Source organism: Hypomesus nipponensis, chromosome 3 (assembly GCF_054491055.1).
Source record: "Hypomesus nipponensis isolate SF chromosome 3, ASM5449105v1, whole genome shotgun sequence".
Classification (NCBI taxonomy): domain Eukaryota; kingdom Metazoa; phylum Chordata; class Actinopteri; order Osmeriformes; family Osmeridae; genus Hypomesus; species Hypomesus nipponensis.
Window position 1 is genome coordinate 5,615,916 of NC_140363.1, and position 15,052 is coordinate 5,630,967.

The 15,052-nt window shown below is 53.2% G+C and overlaps 1 protein-coding gene across 1 annotated transcript in view; it reads left to right on the forward strand.

Moving 5' to 3' along the window:
• The window catches only part of dctn1b (dynactin 1b), a 31,341-nt gene that overhangs the window by 15,021 nt on the left and 1,268 nt on the right, over positions 1–15,052 (forward strand). Inside the window, exons 6-29 of the mRNA XM_084673348.1 lie at positions 2,549–2,569; positions 2,859–3,032; positions 3,403–3,426; positions 3,770–3,967; positions 5,103–5,307; positions 5,557–5,635; positions 5,799–5,958; positions 7,233–7,337; positions 7,643–7,834; positions 7,977–8,093; positions 8,260–8,412; positions 8,600–8,760; positions 8,939–9,107; positions 9,554–9,622; positions 10,573–10,785; positions 11,124–11,285; positions 11,434–11,565; positions 11,871–11,999; positions 12,171–12,313; positions 12,673–12,839; positions 13,539–13,663; positions 14,076–14,262; positions 14,354–14,427; positions 14,682–14,771. Coding sequence (XP_084529474.1) covers positions 2,549–2,569; positions 2,859–3,032; positions 3,403–3,426; positions 3,770–3,967; positions 5,103–5,307; positions 5,557–5,635; positions 5,799–5,958; positions 7,233–7,337; positions 7,643–7,834; positions 7,977–8,093; positions 8,260–8,412; positions 8,600–8,760; positions 8,939–9,107; positions 9,554–9,622; positions 10,573–10,785; positions 11,124–11,285; positions 11,434–11,565; positions 11,871–11,999; positions 12,171–12,313; positions 12,673–12,839; positions 13,539–13,663; positions 14,076–14,262; positions 14,354–14,427; positions 14,682–14,771 — 3,249 coding nt within the window. The remainder of the gene's footprint in view (positions 1–2,548; positions 2,570–2,858; positions 3,033–3,402; positions 3,427–3,769; positions 3,968–5,102; positions 5,308–5,556; positions 5,636–5,798; positions 5,959–7,232; positions 7,338–7,642; positions 7,835–7,976; positions 8,094–8,259; positions 8,413–8,599; positions 8,761–8,938; positions 9,108–9,553; positions 9,623–10,572; positions 10,786–11,123; positions 11,286–11,433; positions 11,566–11,870; positions 12,000–12,170; positions 12,314–12,672; positions 12,840–13,538; positions 13,664–14,075; positions 14,263–14,353; positions 14,428–14,681; positions 14,772–15,052) is intronic.

The following is a 15,052-nucleotide window of genomic DNA, read 5'->3' on the forward strand; positions in this document are numbered from 1 at the left end:
TTATGTAAAGATGGGTTTGACGTTGGGTCAGCCAGCCTTATTCTAGCACCTGTCATTTCGGTGTGTTTGTAGTTCATATCTGATCTGTTTAGTTAGACATGGTCATGCCTTGTCATCTTGCTGTCTGTGGGGATATCGCTGTGTACCTCAACTATGTTGGATCTTTAGCTGACACATGCTGCTGTAAGAGCAGTCCAAAGTACCACGTAGATCTTTACGTGTTATCTTATGTGTGAGGTTTACAGGGAATGGCAGCCATTTTCAGTTGTTCTCGAGATTTTGGTATTCTGTGCTTCTTGCTTGATTGTATTGCTGTGTTAAATCTAATGTTGTTTGTATGGAAAGGGAGAGTCAACTAAGGGTCTTATTACACAGAGGTTGCGGTGCCTAGGGCGTAGTATACATCACTGCCCCGGACAGTGGACAAGGTCACAGTTCAAAAAGTTAACCTAGGCTGAGTGGAGGTCAGATTGTCCAGTCCATAGCCAACTATGTTAACTCTGTTCTCCATTCATCTTGATGAGGATAGGATGGGTGCTATGTATCAGTGGTTGAGCATTTGACTGCAGATTGAGAGATCACAGGTTCGAATCCCCCTCTGTAGGTCACTTTGGATAAAAGCTCAATGAATACATTATTATTGTAATCCTCTCAGATAGACAGACGTAAGGTTGGTTTGAACCTTGACCTCTCTGCCGGGCTGGGTTCAGCCAGGTCTGCAGGCAGCTTGGGCACAGTAGATGTTACTGCTTAAGAAGCTGTCAGGTCTGGTTTGGTGCAGCTGTTGGGTGAAGCTAATTTCTGCTGATGGGTCCAGCCCTAATCCAATAAGGGAGGCCAGGGTATATGGAAGATCCAAGGAAGCACTTTACACAGGGAAGGAGAGATAGTTAGACCACAGGAGAGAGAGAAGGAGAGATAGTTAGACCACCGGTGAGAGAGAAGGAGAGATAGTTAGACCACCCGTGAGAGAGAAGGAGAGATAGTTAGACCACAGGAGAGAGAGAAGGAGAGATAGTTAGACCACCGGTGAGAGAGAAGGAGAGATAGTTAGACCACAGGAGAGATAGTTAGACCACCCGTGAGAGAGAAGGAGAGATAGTTAGACCACCCGTGAGAGAGAAGGAGAGATAGTTAGACCACCCGTGAGAGAGAAGGAGAGATAGTTAGACCACAGGTAGAGAAGGAGAGATAGTTAGACCACAGGTAGAGAAGGAGACATAGTTAGACCACAGGAGAGATAGTTATACCACAGGAGAGAGAGAAGGAGAGATAGTTAGACCACAGGTAGAGAAGGAGACATAGTTAGACCACATGTACAGAAGAATACATAGACCACAGGTAGGGAAGGAGATATAGTTAGACCACAGGTAAGAGAAGGAGAGATGGGGAATAGTAGAAAGAGAAGGGGAGACCACAGTATAGAAGAACAGCAGGTTATTTTGACCGTGCCATAGGAAAGAAGTTAAGACACAGTTTGCAGATCTCAGCCAGCTAGTCAGCAAGTCAGTCAGCCAGTTTGATAGGTGCAGGGTAGTGAAGCAGAGTTGTGATTGGCCCAGGGTGGTAGAGCAGGGCTCTGATAGGCCCAGGGGGGTAGAGCAGGACTCTGATAGGCCCAGGGTGGTAGAGCAGGGCTCTGATAAGCCCAGGGTTAACCTATCCCAGGGTGATGTCCCTCATACAAAGCAGCCTTCTAGTTCCCTGGTGGCACCACCAGTCACGCTGTCCCAACCCAGTGACCCTGTCATGTGGCCAGATAGAACCAGCCAGACATGAACCAGACTGGGACTAGCTCTTCATGAGCTGGAACAAGAAAGGGGTGGAGTAAAGGAGAGGAGGAGGTTGGAGCGGAGGAGAGGAGGGGGTGGAGGACAGGAAGCAGGCAGAGAGCCCGAGAGAGAGTAGGATTGTGTGTAATGTGATCCGGTATTAGTCCTGGTCAGAGAGTGTTTCTGGTGGGGAAAGTGCATAGCTCAGGGCTCAGATAACCTCATGTCTACATTTTTTTTACAGCATGGTGTCATTCAGTACAGCTCTGTGTATGAGCTCACTTTGGTTTCACTAACCCTGTATGTTTGTGTCTCTGCTTTTCTCCTTTTATCCCTGACCACACCCTCACCCTGCCCTCTTCCTACCTTTCATCCACCACCTCCATCCTACCCCCTCATCCTACATCCTCATCCTGCCCTCTTCCTACCTTTCATCCACCACCTCCATCCTACCCCCTCATCCTACATCCTCATCCTACACCCTCACCCTGCCCTCTTCCTACCTTTCATCCACCACCTCCATCCTACCCCCTCATCCTACATCCTCATCCTACACCCTCATCCTGCCCTCTTCCTACCTTTCATCCATCACCATCATCCTACACCCTCATCCTACATCCTCATCCTACACCCTCATCCTGCCCTCTTCCTACCTTTCATCCACCACCATTATCCTACACCCTCATCCTACCCCCTCATCCTGCCCTCGCCTTGCACTCCTCCATCACGTCCCTCTCTGCATGCTCCCTCGGTCCTCCTTCTCCTCACCTCTGCAGACCACGGCCAGACGGCCCAAGGTGAGCCCAGTTCTGTCCACTCCTCTGTCCAGCCTTACGTAACCAAACTATCGCAGGACAACATGACCTCCGACCCTTATCTGTTGGTTGTTTTCCGGAATTTTTCTAAAGCGAAACCCATCAATGTCAATTTGTTTGGTGTGCATCCTCCAACATTCTTCCTCTCAACGTCTAATACAGCCTGATATATCACAGTTATATCCTAGTTTCTCCTGTCTGTATGTCCTGTCCCTCCTGTCTCTAGTATCCCCTGTCTGTACCTCCTCTGACCACCTCTGTCTCCATCCAGCCCACCCGGCCCACGGGGACCTCCAAGCCGGGGGCCTCAGGCTCGGCTTCGGCCGGGGAGATGAGCAGCAGTGAGCCCAGCACCCCGGCCCAGACCCCCCTGGCTGCCCCGGTCATCCCCACTCCGGGAGGGCTGCTCTCCCCCGGGGCCCCCCCGCCTCCACTGCCCAGCAAGGTCAGCCGGCTGCACGAGTCAGCATACACACACACTAGCACAGCACACACACACACACACACACTGGTACAGTATACACACACACACACTAGCACTCTGGAATACAGTATGTACTTACATAGCATGACGTACACATTACTACTCTATAGTACAAGCTACAAACCACCACCTAGACTTAATGTGGTAATGCACAGTTTTGTGTACAATTTAAGTAATCTCCTGGGGCAGGTCTGTGTGATGACAGGGGAAGAGGAGTGTAGGTTTACAATGTGTTAACAAGCAGAGACTTTTGTCACCTCTGCATTTGCTCATGCTAATTGGGATTCCAGAAGATTCTGTCATGATCACTGTCTCACCCGTTTGTTCCCAGGGCAACGTCTCTATGGCAACACAGGTGCAGTGGTGTGACTTTTGCTCAAGTGTTGCTTCTTAACACTTGTATCACTTAAACACTGGCTGGAGTGCTACTTGGAGTGTTTGATTAGTTTGTGTGTGTGTCTGTCTCTGTGCGTGCGTGTTTGTGTGCGTATGTGTGTGTGGCATTTGTCTGTGTGTATGCGTGTTGATAACAGCCTGGGAGATAGCTTCTGAAGTCGGAGTGTTGACAGAACCTGAAAGAATGCACGCCAGCGCGTGTTCTGTTTGCGGACACACGTACGCATTTGTGTGTATGCACGCGTACATGAGCCAACCCCCGCGTGTGTATTTAAGAAGCTGATGCCCCTCCCCCCCCCCAGGAGGAGGAATCCCTGCGTGGCCAGGTGAAGGACCTGGAGGAGAAGCTGGAAACCCTGAGGATGAAGCGCTCGGAGGACAAGGCCAAGCTGAAGGAGCTGGAGAAGAGCCGCATCCAGCTGGAGCAGCTGCAGGAGTGGAGGAGCAAGATGCAGGAGCAGCAGGCCGAGCTGCAGAGACAGCTCAAGGAGGCCAAGAAGGTAGAGAGCTCTTCCTGCAGCACCTTCACCTCCTCAGTTACTCCTGCAGCACCTTCACCTCCTCAGTTACTCCTGCAGCACCTTCACCTCCTCAGTTACTCCTGCAGCACCTTCACCTCCTCAGTTACTCCTGCAGCACCTTCACCTCCTCAGTTACTCCTGCAGCACCTTCACCTCCTCAGTTACTCCTGCAGCACCTAAACACCTCAGTTACTCCTGCACTACTGAAACACCTCAGTTACTCCTGCACTACCGAAACACCTCAGTTACTCCTGCACTACCGAAACACCTCAGTTACCCCTGCACTACCGAAACACCTCAGTTACCCCTGCACTACCGAAACACCTCAGTTACCCCTGCACTACCGAAACACCTCAGTTACCCCTGCACTACCGAAACACCTCAGTTACCCCTGCACTACCGAAACACCTCAGTTACCCCTGCACTACCGAAACACCTCAGTTACCCCTACAGCACCTAAACACCTCAGTTACCCCTGCACTACCGAAACACCTCAGTTACCCCTGCACTACCAAAACACCTCAGTTACCCCTGCAGCACCTCCACACCTCAGTTTTCCCTGCAGCACCTAAACACCTCAGTTTCCCCTGCAGCACCTCCACACCTCAGTTACCCCTGCAGCACCTCCACACCTCAGTTTTCCCTGCAGCACCTAAACACCTCAGTTACCCCTGCAGCACCTCCACACCTCAGTTTTCCCTGCAGCACCTCCACACCTCAGTTACCCCTGCAGCACCTCCACACCTCAGTTACCCCTGCAGCACCTAAACACCTCAGTTACCCCTGCAGCACCTCCACACCTCAGTTACCCCTGCAGCACCTAAACACCTCAGTTTTCCCTGCAGCACCTAAACACCTCAGTTACCCCTGCAGCACCTAAACACCTCAGTTACCCCTGCAGCACCTCCACACCTCAGTTACCCCTGCAGCACCTCCACACCTCAGTTACCCCTGCAGCACCTCCACACCTCAGTTACCCCTGCAGCACCTCCACACCTCAGTTACCCCTGCAGCACCTCCACACCTCAGTTTTCCCTGCAGCACCTCCACACCTCAGTTACCCCTGCAGCACCTCCACACCTCACACCTGTCTCTCATCAAACCTCTCCTGCAGGAGGCCAAAGAGGCTCTGGAGGCCAAGGAGCACTACATGGAGGAGATGGCCGACACGGCGGACGCCATCGAGATGGCCACGCTGGACAAGGAGATGGCGGAGGAGCGGGCGGAGTCTCTGCAGCAGGAGGCAGACTCCATGAAGGAGCAGGTGGAGGAGCTCACCATGGATCTGGAGATCCTGAAGCACGAGATCGAGGAGAAAGGTAGAGGTCCTCCCAGACCACACACCGCCAAGACAGACACAGGACTGAGGCTTAGCTCCGACCAGTCTGACTCGTATTGACTCCTCTAACGTATCCCGACTTTTCTGGCTCCTCTGATTACTCGGACTCATCCTGACTCGTCCTGACTCATCCTGACTCGTCCTGACTCATCCTGACTCATCCTGACTCGTTCTGACTCGTCCTGACTCATCCTGACTCATCCTGACTCGTCCTGATGGTTCTCCTCAGGCTCAGACGGCGCTGCCTCCAGTTACCATGTCAAGCAGCTGGAGGAGCAGAATGGCCGACTGAAGGAGGCTCTGGTCAGGTATGGCAGTTCTTTCAGTCTACTAAGGGTGATTCAGTCCTGAGCAAGATGGCCGCCATCTGGGACTCATTCCCGGGTCTTCATAATCCAAAATGTTTCTCCTTTTCAAATTGTGCGTGTTGTATGTTGACACGTGTGTGTGATGTGGTACACTGTGTGACAGGATGCGTGACCTGTCGTCGTCGGAGAAGCAGGAGCACGTGAAGCTGCAGAAGCAGATGGAGAAGAAGAGCTTGGAGCTGGAGGTCTTGAGGAGCCAGAGGGAGAAGCTGCAGGAGGAGCTGGCGCTGGCAGAGAAGACCGTGGACGAGCTGAAAGAGCAGGTCTGTCTACTACTGTGGTACACTACATCCAGCATACTGACTCCATCACTACTGTGGTACACTACATCTAGCATACTGACTCCATCACTACTGTGGTACACTACATCCAGCATACTGACTCCATCACTACTGTGGTACACTACATCCAGCATACTGACTCCATCACTACTGTGGTACACTACATCTAGCATACTGACTCCATCACTACTGTGGTACACTACATCCAGCGTACTGACTCCATCACTAGTGTGGTACACTACATCCAGCGTACTGACTCCATCACTACTGTGGTACACTACATCCAGCGTACTGACTCCATCACTACTGTGGTACACTACATCCAGCGTACTGACTCCATCACTACTGTGGTACACTACATCCAGCGTACTGACTCCATCACTACTGTGGTACACTACATCCAGCGTACTGACTCCATCACTACTGTGGTACACTACATCCAGCGTACTGACTCCATCACTACTGTGGTACACTACATCCAGCATACTGACTCCATCACTACTGTGGTACACTACATCTAGCATACTGACTCCATCACTACTGTGGTACACTACATCCAGCATACTGACTCCATCACTACTGTGGTACACTACATCCAGCATACTGACTCCATCACTACTGTGGTACACTACATCCAGCATACTGACTCCATCACTACTGTGGTGCACTACATCCAGCATACTGACTCCATCACTACTGTGGTACACTACATCCAGCATACTGACTCCATCACTACTGTGGTGCACTGAATCCAGCATACTGACTCCATCACTACTGTGGTGCACTACATCTAGCATACTGACTCCATCACTACTGTGGTACACTACATCCAGCATACTGACTCCATCACTACTGTGGTACACTACATCCAGCATACTGACTCCATCACTACTGTGGTACACTACATCCAGCATACTGACTCCATCACTACTGTGGTGCACTACATCCAGCATACTGACTCCATCACTACTGTGGTACACTACATCCAGCATACTGACTCCATCACTACTGTGGTGCACTACATCCAGCATACTGACTCCATCACTACTGTGGTGCACTACATCTAGCATACTGACTCCATCACTACTGCGGAATACTGGATCTAGCATACTCACTCCATAACTTTGGCACATTAGATCTAGCATACTGACTCCATCACTACTGTAGCTCTTCATGTTGTGATGATGTTTTGTGTGTCCTTCACGGTGGTGTGGTGTGGTGTGTGTTCTTCATGATGTGTGTGCGTGGATACACAGGTGGATGCTGCTCTGGGGGCGGAGGAGATGGTGGAGACCCTGACGGAGAGGAACCTGGACCTGGAGGAGAAGGTCAGGGAGCTGAGAGAGACCGTCACCGACCTGGTAAGGAGGAGGAGATCCCTCTGAGCGCCTCCTCTTCTGTGTGAATGAGGATGAAGATGAAGGCCTCCACTGTCATTGCACATAACAACGAAATTCGACTTGCACTTCTCCTGGTGGCGACACAGAGTACGACAGGACAATATTGTAGTTCTCGTTCTCTGGGAGTTTTTCTCGGAGGGCTTTCAGGTGTTAACATCAGTGGGGGGGGGGGGGGGGGGGGGGGGGGGCGTGTGTAAAGCTCCTGCTGAGCCCGGCCGGCCCTCTGCTGCCCCCTGGTGTCTGAGCCGTGTCACTGCGCTCCTCAGGAAGCCATCAACGAGATGAACGACGAGCTGCAGGAGAACGCCCGGGAGACGGAGCTGGAGCTGAGGGAGCAGCTGGACCTGGGCGCGGCGCGCATCCGGGAGGCGGAGAAGCGCGTGGAGGCCGCCCAGGAGACCGTGGCCGACTACCAGCAGACCATCAAGAAGTACCGCGAGCTCACCACTCACCTGCAGGTACGACGTGTTCGCGGGTTGAGGCGCTCGCCCGTTAGACGTCGAGAATGGAGGGGTTCGCCTGTCGGTGTGACATCCTTCGCAATGAGCTCAGCGGCTCCCCTGCTGGAGGAACTGGTCTCTGACGCTGCTGTCCCAACAGGAAGTGAACCGGGAACTGACGAGTCAGCAGGAGGCCTCGGCAGAGCAGCAGCAGCAGCCTCCAGCCGAGATGTTCGACTTCAAGATCAAGTTTGCTGAGACCAAAGCCTACGCCAAGGTGACCCCACCCTGACCCCCGTACACGCCCCTTTTAAGGAAGATGAGAAGCACATCTGATATGTCTCTGTGTTCTCCAGGCATATGACCACGTGTGTTTCTGTGTGTATCCCTGTGTGTGTGTGTGTGTGGTCGTCTGATATGTGTGTGTGTGTGTGTGTGTGCAGGCCATAGAGATGGAGCTGAGGAAGATGGAGGTGAGCCAGGCTAACAGGCAGGTGTCCCTGCTCACTTCCTTCATGCCCGACTCCTTCCTGCGTCACGGAGGAGACCACGACTGCATCCTGGTGCTGCTGCTCATCCCCCGGCTCATCTGCAAGGTACACACTCCCTGGCTGCGTGCGTGTGACGGCGTGTACAAATGACCCCGTTGGCTACAAAGCACTCCTTGTCTCGAGTTGAACATACATTCACCGTGAGCCTATGAGGTGTGAACTGGCTGTGTGTGTGTCACTACGGAAGGTGTGTGTGTGTGAAGTCTAAACGTGTGTGCCTGTGTTTGGCCAGGCGGAGCTCATCAGTAAGCAGGCTCAGGAGAAGTTTGACCTGAATGAGAGCTGTACCGTGCGGACGGGGCTGAGAGGAGGGCAGGGGGAGCAGATGAGCTTCGCTGCGGGCCTGGTCTACTCTCTCAGTCTGCTGCAGGCCACGCTGCACAGATACGAACAGTAAGAGTCCCGCATCCTCCAGCCTCCCCCGCACGGGCCCGCAGCCCACTTTGGATCCCTTCAGAGGGAGGCGTCGTCGGCTCGTGCGTCTGCACGCCTGTCTGATCGTGCGTGTGGGTGTGTGCTCATGTCTAATCACGTGTGGGTGTGTGCTCATGTGTTCCTGTGCGTGTGCCAGGGCTCTGGGTCAGTGCAGTGTGGAGGTGTATAAGAAGGTGGGCTCTCTCTACCCTGAGATGAGCATTCACGAGCGCTCGCTGGACCTTCTGATCGATCTGCTGCACAGAGACCAACTGGACGAGACCGTCAACGTGGAGCCCCTGACCAAGGCCATCAAGTACTACCAGGTACCAGTACTGACCCTCGCTATCAGGTACTACCAGGTACCAGTACTGACCCTCGCTATCAGGTACTACCAGGTACCAGTACTGACCCTCGCTATCAGGTACTACCAGGTACCAGTACTGACCCTCAAGTACCTCCAGTTACCAGTACTGATCCTGACCCTAACCAAGGCCATCACGTACCATTACTGTTATGGTTTGGTCGGCACTTCCATTCAAAATCCCTAAACACGATTGCTATTATTTCCACCGTATCAAAACCAATCATAACGCCCCTTTGGCTTACATTGGAACTACCCTGCCCCTGGCCGGTCCTCACCAATGCATGTTTACAGTACACTGCTATGATCATGAGATTGTGGTCTTGTGTTGTATTATCCCACCATCTGTTCTATCATAGCTTGTTGTGTCACATGTTGTAAAGCTGTGCTGCTGTGTTGCTGTTCCAGCACCTGTACAGCATCCACCTGACTGACCAGATGGAGGACTGCACCGTGCAGCTGGCTGACCACATCAGGGTACGGAGGCCACACCACACGTCGACACCCCCATACATCACATAACAACAACACCACACGACGACACCCCCATACATCACATAACAACAACACCACACGTCAACACCCCCATACATCACATAACAACAACACCACACGTCAACACCCCCATACATCACATAACAACAACACCACACGTCAACACCCCCATACATCACATAACAACAACACCACACGTCAACACCCCCATACATCACATAACAACAACACCACACGTCGACACCCCCATACATCACATAACAACAACACCACACGTCGACACCCCCATACATCACATAACAACAACACCACACGTCAACACCCCCATACATCACATAACAACAACACCACACGTCGACACCCCCATACATCACATAACAACAACACCACACGTCGACACCCCCATACATCACATAACAACAACACCACACGTCGACACCCCCATACATCACATAACAACAACACCACACGTCGACACCCCCATACATCACATAACAACAACACCACACGTCAACACCACCATACATCACTACACAACCAACGGACAACAGCGACATCACTCCACGCACAAGGCCGCGGAACAACACCCCAGATAACCACACCGCACAACACATAACAACAACACCACAACCAACAACGCACAATAAGAACACACAACAGCAACGCCACACAACACAGGACAGGTCTGGCGTCTGAGGAGAGCGTTATACGTTAGACAGCCTCACCCTGCCTGGGCCCAGCTGATCTCTACCCCGTCTTTATTTGGGAACTGTGTCGTGGGAGTTTTTCCTTGTCTGTTCTGAGGGGTTGAGGTTGGTTCCAGGTGCTCTGGGACATCATTTGCCAAAAGGGCTCCATGTAAACAAAATAGGTTGGATTGAGATGCCATTTGAATCCTTTGATTCCTGATTCCGGCCGGGATCCCTGTGCAGTTCACCCAGAGTGCCCTGGACTGCATGGCGGTGGAGGTGGGGAGGCTGCGAGCGTTCCTGCACACGGGCCAGGAGGAGACGGACCTGGCCGTTCTGCTGAAGGACCAGGAGACGTCCTGCTCGGACATCCGCCAGTTCTGCAAGAAGATCCGCCGTCGCATGCCTGGCACCGACGTGCCGGGGATCCCGTCTGCTCTCACCTTCGGAACCCAGGTACCGACCCTGAGCCCTGATCATGACCTTGACCCCTGACTGTGACCCCTTGACCCTGTCTGTGACTTCAGACCCTTCCACCAAGGTGTGAATGGTGCTCCGGGGTTCACTGAAGGATGGTTTTCTGGAGCGGGCTGTTGTGAGGGAGGCTTGTCTCCTGGTGTGGGGAACGACTGTAAACTGACTCGACTGTGTCTGTCTAGTGGCCTGGTATGAGGACCATCATCTGTAGTCTGACCCTGACCCCGTCTGTGTCCCTGTCCGTGACCCCTGACCCTGTCCGTGACCCCTGACCCTGTGTGTGACCCCCTGACCCTGTGTGTGACCCTGTCCCCCAGGTGTCGGACACCCTGCTGGACTGCAGGAAGCACCTGACGTGGGTGGTGGCCGTGCTGCAGGAGGTGGCGGCTGCAGGGGCCCAGATGACCGCTCCTCTGGGGGAGCAGGAGGGGCTGTCTGCCCTCAGGCTGGAGGACGTGGCCTTCAAGGCCGGAGAGCAGGTACACACACACACACACACACTGCATACACCTACACACTCACTCCCACAGTCTTTATTGCACTACCATTAAGGCTTGCTCTGGCGTTCCCCGTGTGTGTTCCTGGAGGGAACTGTGTCAGGTTATGTTTGTTTCTCTGTGTCGTCAGATCTACGGAACCCCGGGCGCCAATCCGTACGAATGCTTGCGCCAGTCGTGCAGCATCGTCATAGCAACCATGAACAAGATGGCCACGGCCATGCAGGAGGGAGAATACGATGCCGAGAAGCCCCAGAGCAGGGTACAAAGCTGCATCCTTATTACCATCACATCACATCCCCGGGTCAGGTTGGGTCAGAGGAGGCATCGCCACTTGGGGGTGGGAAGGGTCACCGAGGTGGATGGTGGGGGGGTGACACTTATAGCACTGGACTCCCTTAAGACGGAATCATGAGCCAGGCTGTGACAGGAGTTATGAGTCACATGACCTAGCTGTGACAGTAGTTATGAGTCACATGACCTAGCTGTGACATTAGTCATGAGTCACATGACCCAGACTGTGGCCTGGCCTCAGCTGACTGTTGACATGGTGTGTGTTCCTCCCAGAATCCTCCTCCGGTGGAGGTGCGGGCGGCTGCGCTGCGTGCGGAGATCACCGACGCTGAGGGTCTGGGCATGAAGCTGGAGGACAGGGAGACCGTCGTCAAGGAGCTGAAGAAGTCCCTGAAGATCAAGGTGCAGAGAGACACTCCCTGGATGGGAGGAAAACAGCGAGCCAGAGTTACACACAGGCCACAGGGTGGCAGGTCACATGGAGATTCACTGACACGGGTGTATGTGTGTCGGCACGCGTGGCGGGCGTTTGTCTGCGTGCATGTTTGCGTGTGCATGTGTGTGTGTCCTCAGGGGGAGGAGCTGAGCGAGGCCAGCGTGCGTCTCAGCCTGCTGGAGAAGAAGCTGGACAGCTCGTCCCGAGATGCGGACGAGCGCGTGGAGAAGATCCAGACCCGGCTGGACGAGACCCAGACGCTGCTGAGGAAGAAGGAGAAGTACGTGTGGCCCCCCGGCCCTCCCCCCGGTCCCCCCGGCCCCCCCTGCCTGGAGCAGCAATGGCAGGGTCCCCCCCCTCACACCGGCTGCTGCCAGGGGCATGTTTACCCGTCTGATAGGCCCTCCCTTTCTCACCCTGGGACTGGTTAGGTTGATAGTGTTCCTTTTCTGAGGGTTGAGGTTGGATCTTAGGTGAGAGCATCTTAGAAGCCCTTTGTGAGATGGCTTTTAAAAAGATGACTTTAGCGTCACATAATTGAATTAAGCCTGTAGCCCCCCCCCCCCCACCCCCCCTCTGCAGGAGATTTGAGACCATACAGCTGTTGACCTGACCGGTCTCCCCCTCCCTCCTCTGCAGGGAGTTTGAGGAAACCATGGACGCCCTGCAGGCCGACATCGACCAGCTTGAGGCGGAGAAGGCGGAGCTGAAACTGCGTCTCAGCAGCCAATCAAAGATGACCATGGACGGCCTGAGAGGAACGCCTCCCTCGGGCATCGCGTCTGTCGTCACGGGGATGGCAGGAGGTGAGACCCAAGACGACTCTCTCACCTGGGAGAACAGCCCACCTTAGCCAAAAGAAGAACAGGCTCCAAGCTGTGCATGTACTCTGATAAGCTCAGACCAATCAATGACGGTTGTTTTCAAATAAGAAATGCTGCAATCTAATCAGCTGTTTAATATCTTGGCTCACCCTGGCCGTCTGTTGACCCTAACCCTGCCCGATCTCTCTCCTCTCCTTCATCTGCATCTCTTCTCCCCCTTGTTCCTCCTCATCTGCTTCTTGTCCCCTCCAACTCCACAGAGGAACAGAAAGGTACTCCTCTCACTCACCCATCCTGCACACCGTCTGTGTTTCCTCATTTTCACTATGGACAATAACTGATAGCGGACTTGACGCTTCCTTAACCAAGCTGTTAGCATCCCAAACCTGGCTAGTTACATCCTGAACCAGGCTAGTCGGCTACAGTCACGTTAGATGGGTTTTCGTTAACATTCACAACTAGACTAATATAGCAAATACTGCATACGTGTTTCGTCTGTCTGAATGTATTCGTATGGCTGTGTCTAGTGGGTAAAATGTTGATACTGCATGGCTGTATAGTACAAACTGTAGTTAACATTATTATCACTCCTGTAATGGATGATTAGTATTCCAGTTGGTAAACATGACAGTACAGCTGTGTATGTATAGGACAGAGGTGACGTGTGTGTTCCCCCTCCAGGAGGGGGTGTGATGGCAGCTATGGGGACAGGGCTGCAGGTGATCGATTCCCCCCTGCTGACTCAGCAGATCGACGCTCAGCGACTCAGCATCAAGCATCTGAAGAACGAGAACAACAAGCTGAAGGTGCGACACGCTGGTGGGGGAGGGTGCTTCAGGGCTGAATCATTACCGAGGCAGATGGATACTATACAGAAATTGCTGCTGTACATAATCGCGATTTTACAAAGCGTTTGTCAGATTCGACCCCTTGAAGAAGGACTGTTTGATCATAACACGATATCTCAGTGAATGGAGGTGGTTAGAGTATTTTTTATTGCAGATCCAGAGGTTGCAGTACAGGTTGCCCCTGTACTGGACAGTGCTTTGGATGAAAGCAATGTTAATACATACTCCTCCCTCCCTCGCTCTCTCCTCTGTACTCTCTCCCTCCCTCCCACCCTCTCTCCTCCATACTCTCCTCCCTCCCTCCACCCTCCCTCCCTCCCTCCACCCTCCCTCCATCCCTCCCTCCATCCATCCATCCATCCCCTCCCAGGCTGAGAAGATGCGTGTCCAGCTGGCCTCCCTGACGCCCCTCAACGTGGCCAAGCTGCCGTCCCGAGACGGCGCCCGTCCAGAGGTGCTCTCCAGCGCCCTCTACCGCAAGACGGACCAGCTGCTGGACACTCTGCTGCAGATGAGCGCCAACGTCAAAGTGGTGGACGTCACCGGGAGGTCTCCAGGTGACGCTCACGAGCCGGCATGGCCGACATCATCGACACCCTCTCTGGCCGTCATCAGTAACAGTTGAGGTGGTTGTGTGTTTGTTTACAGTCACTCCAAGCGCCCAGCTCCTGGAACAGACGGCCAGACTCCAGTCGCTAAGTGACACCCTTGACAGACTGAAGGTACAGTATGACTCCCAGCGATTTATTAAGTGTGGATCTAACCTGCCGTAGAATGTGGCACACGGATGGGAGTACTGCTGTATTAGAGCAGTTGACTGCAGATCAAGAGGTTACCGGTTCAAATCCCCCCACCACATGTACGTCTCTTTGGATAAAAGCTTTAGCTCAAATGAATGGATTACAGTACACGTGCACATGTTTCCCATCTGGAATCTGCCCCTCCTGATCCGCCCTGGTTCTTCCTGGTTTCTCAGGATGAGGTAGCGGAGCACGTGGTCACTCAGCGTCCTGGCGCTCGGGCCTCCTCAGACTTCGCCACGTTCCCCTCCACGGCTTTTGTTAAGGTAAACACTCCACCCGGCGCATAAAACACTCCAGAGCTGTTCAACCAATCAATAGCTTGGTTCAGTTGGAGCCAACACTACCCAGTAACTGTGTAAGAAGTTAGTAACTGTCTCTGGTCGGTTGCTGTAAGAAGTTAGTAACTGTCTCTGGTCAGTAACTGTAATAAGTTAGTAACTGTCTCTGGTCAGTAACTGTAATAAGTTAGTAACCGTCTCAGTAACTAGCTAGTTAGCAGGTGAGCATGTTGTCACTACTTTCTTCTTCCTGTCCGGTGTGTTTC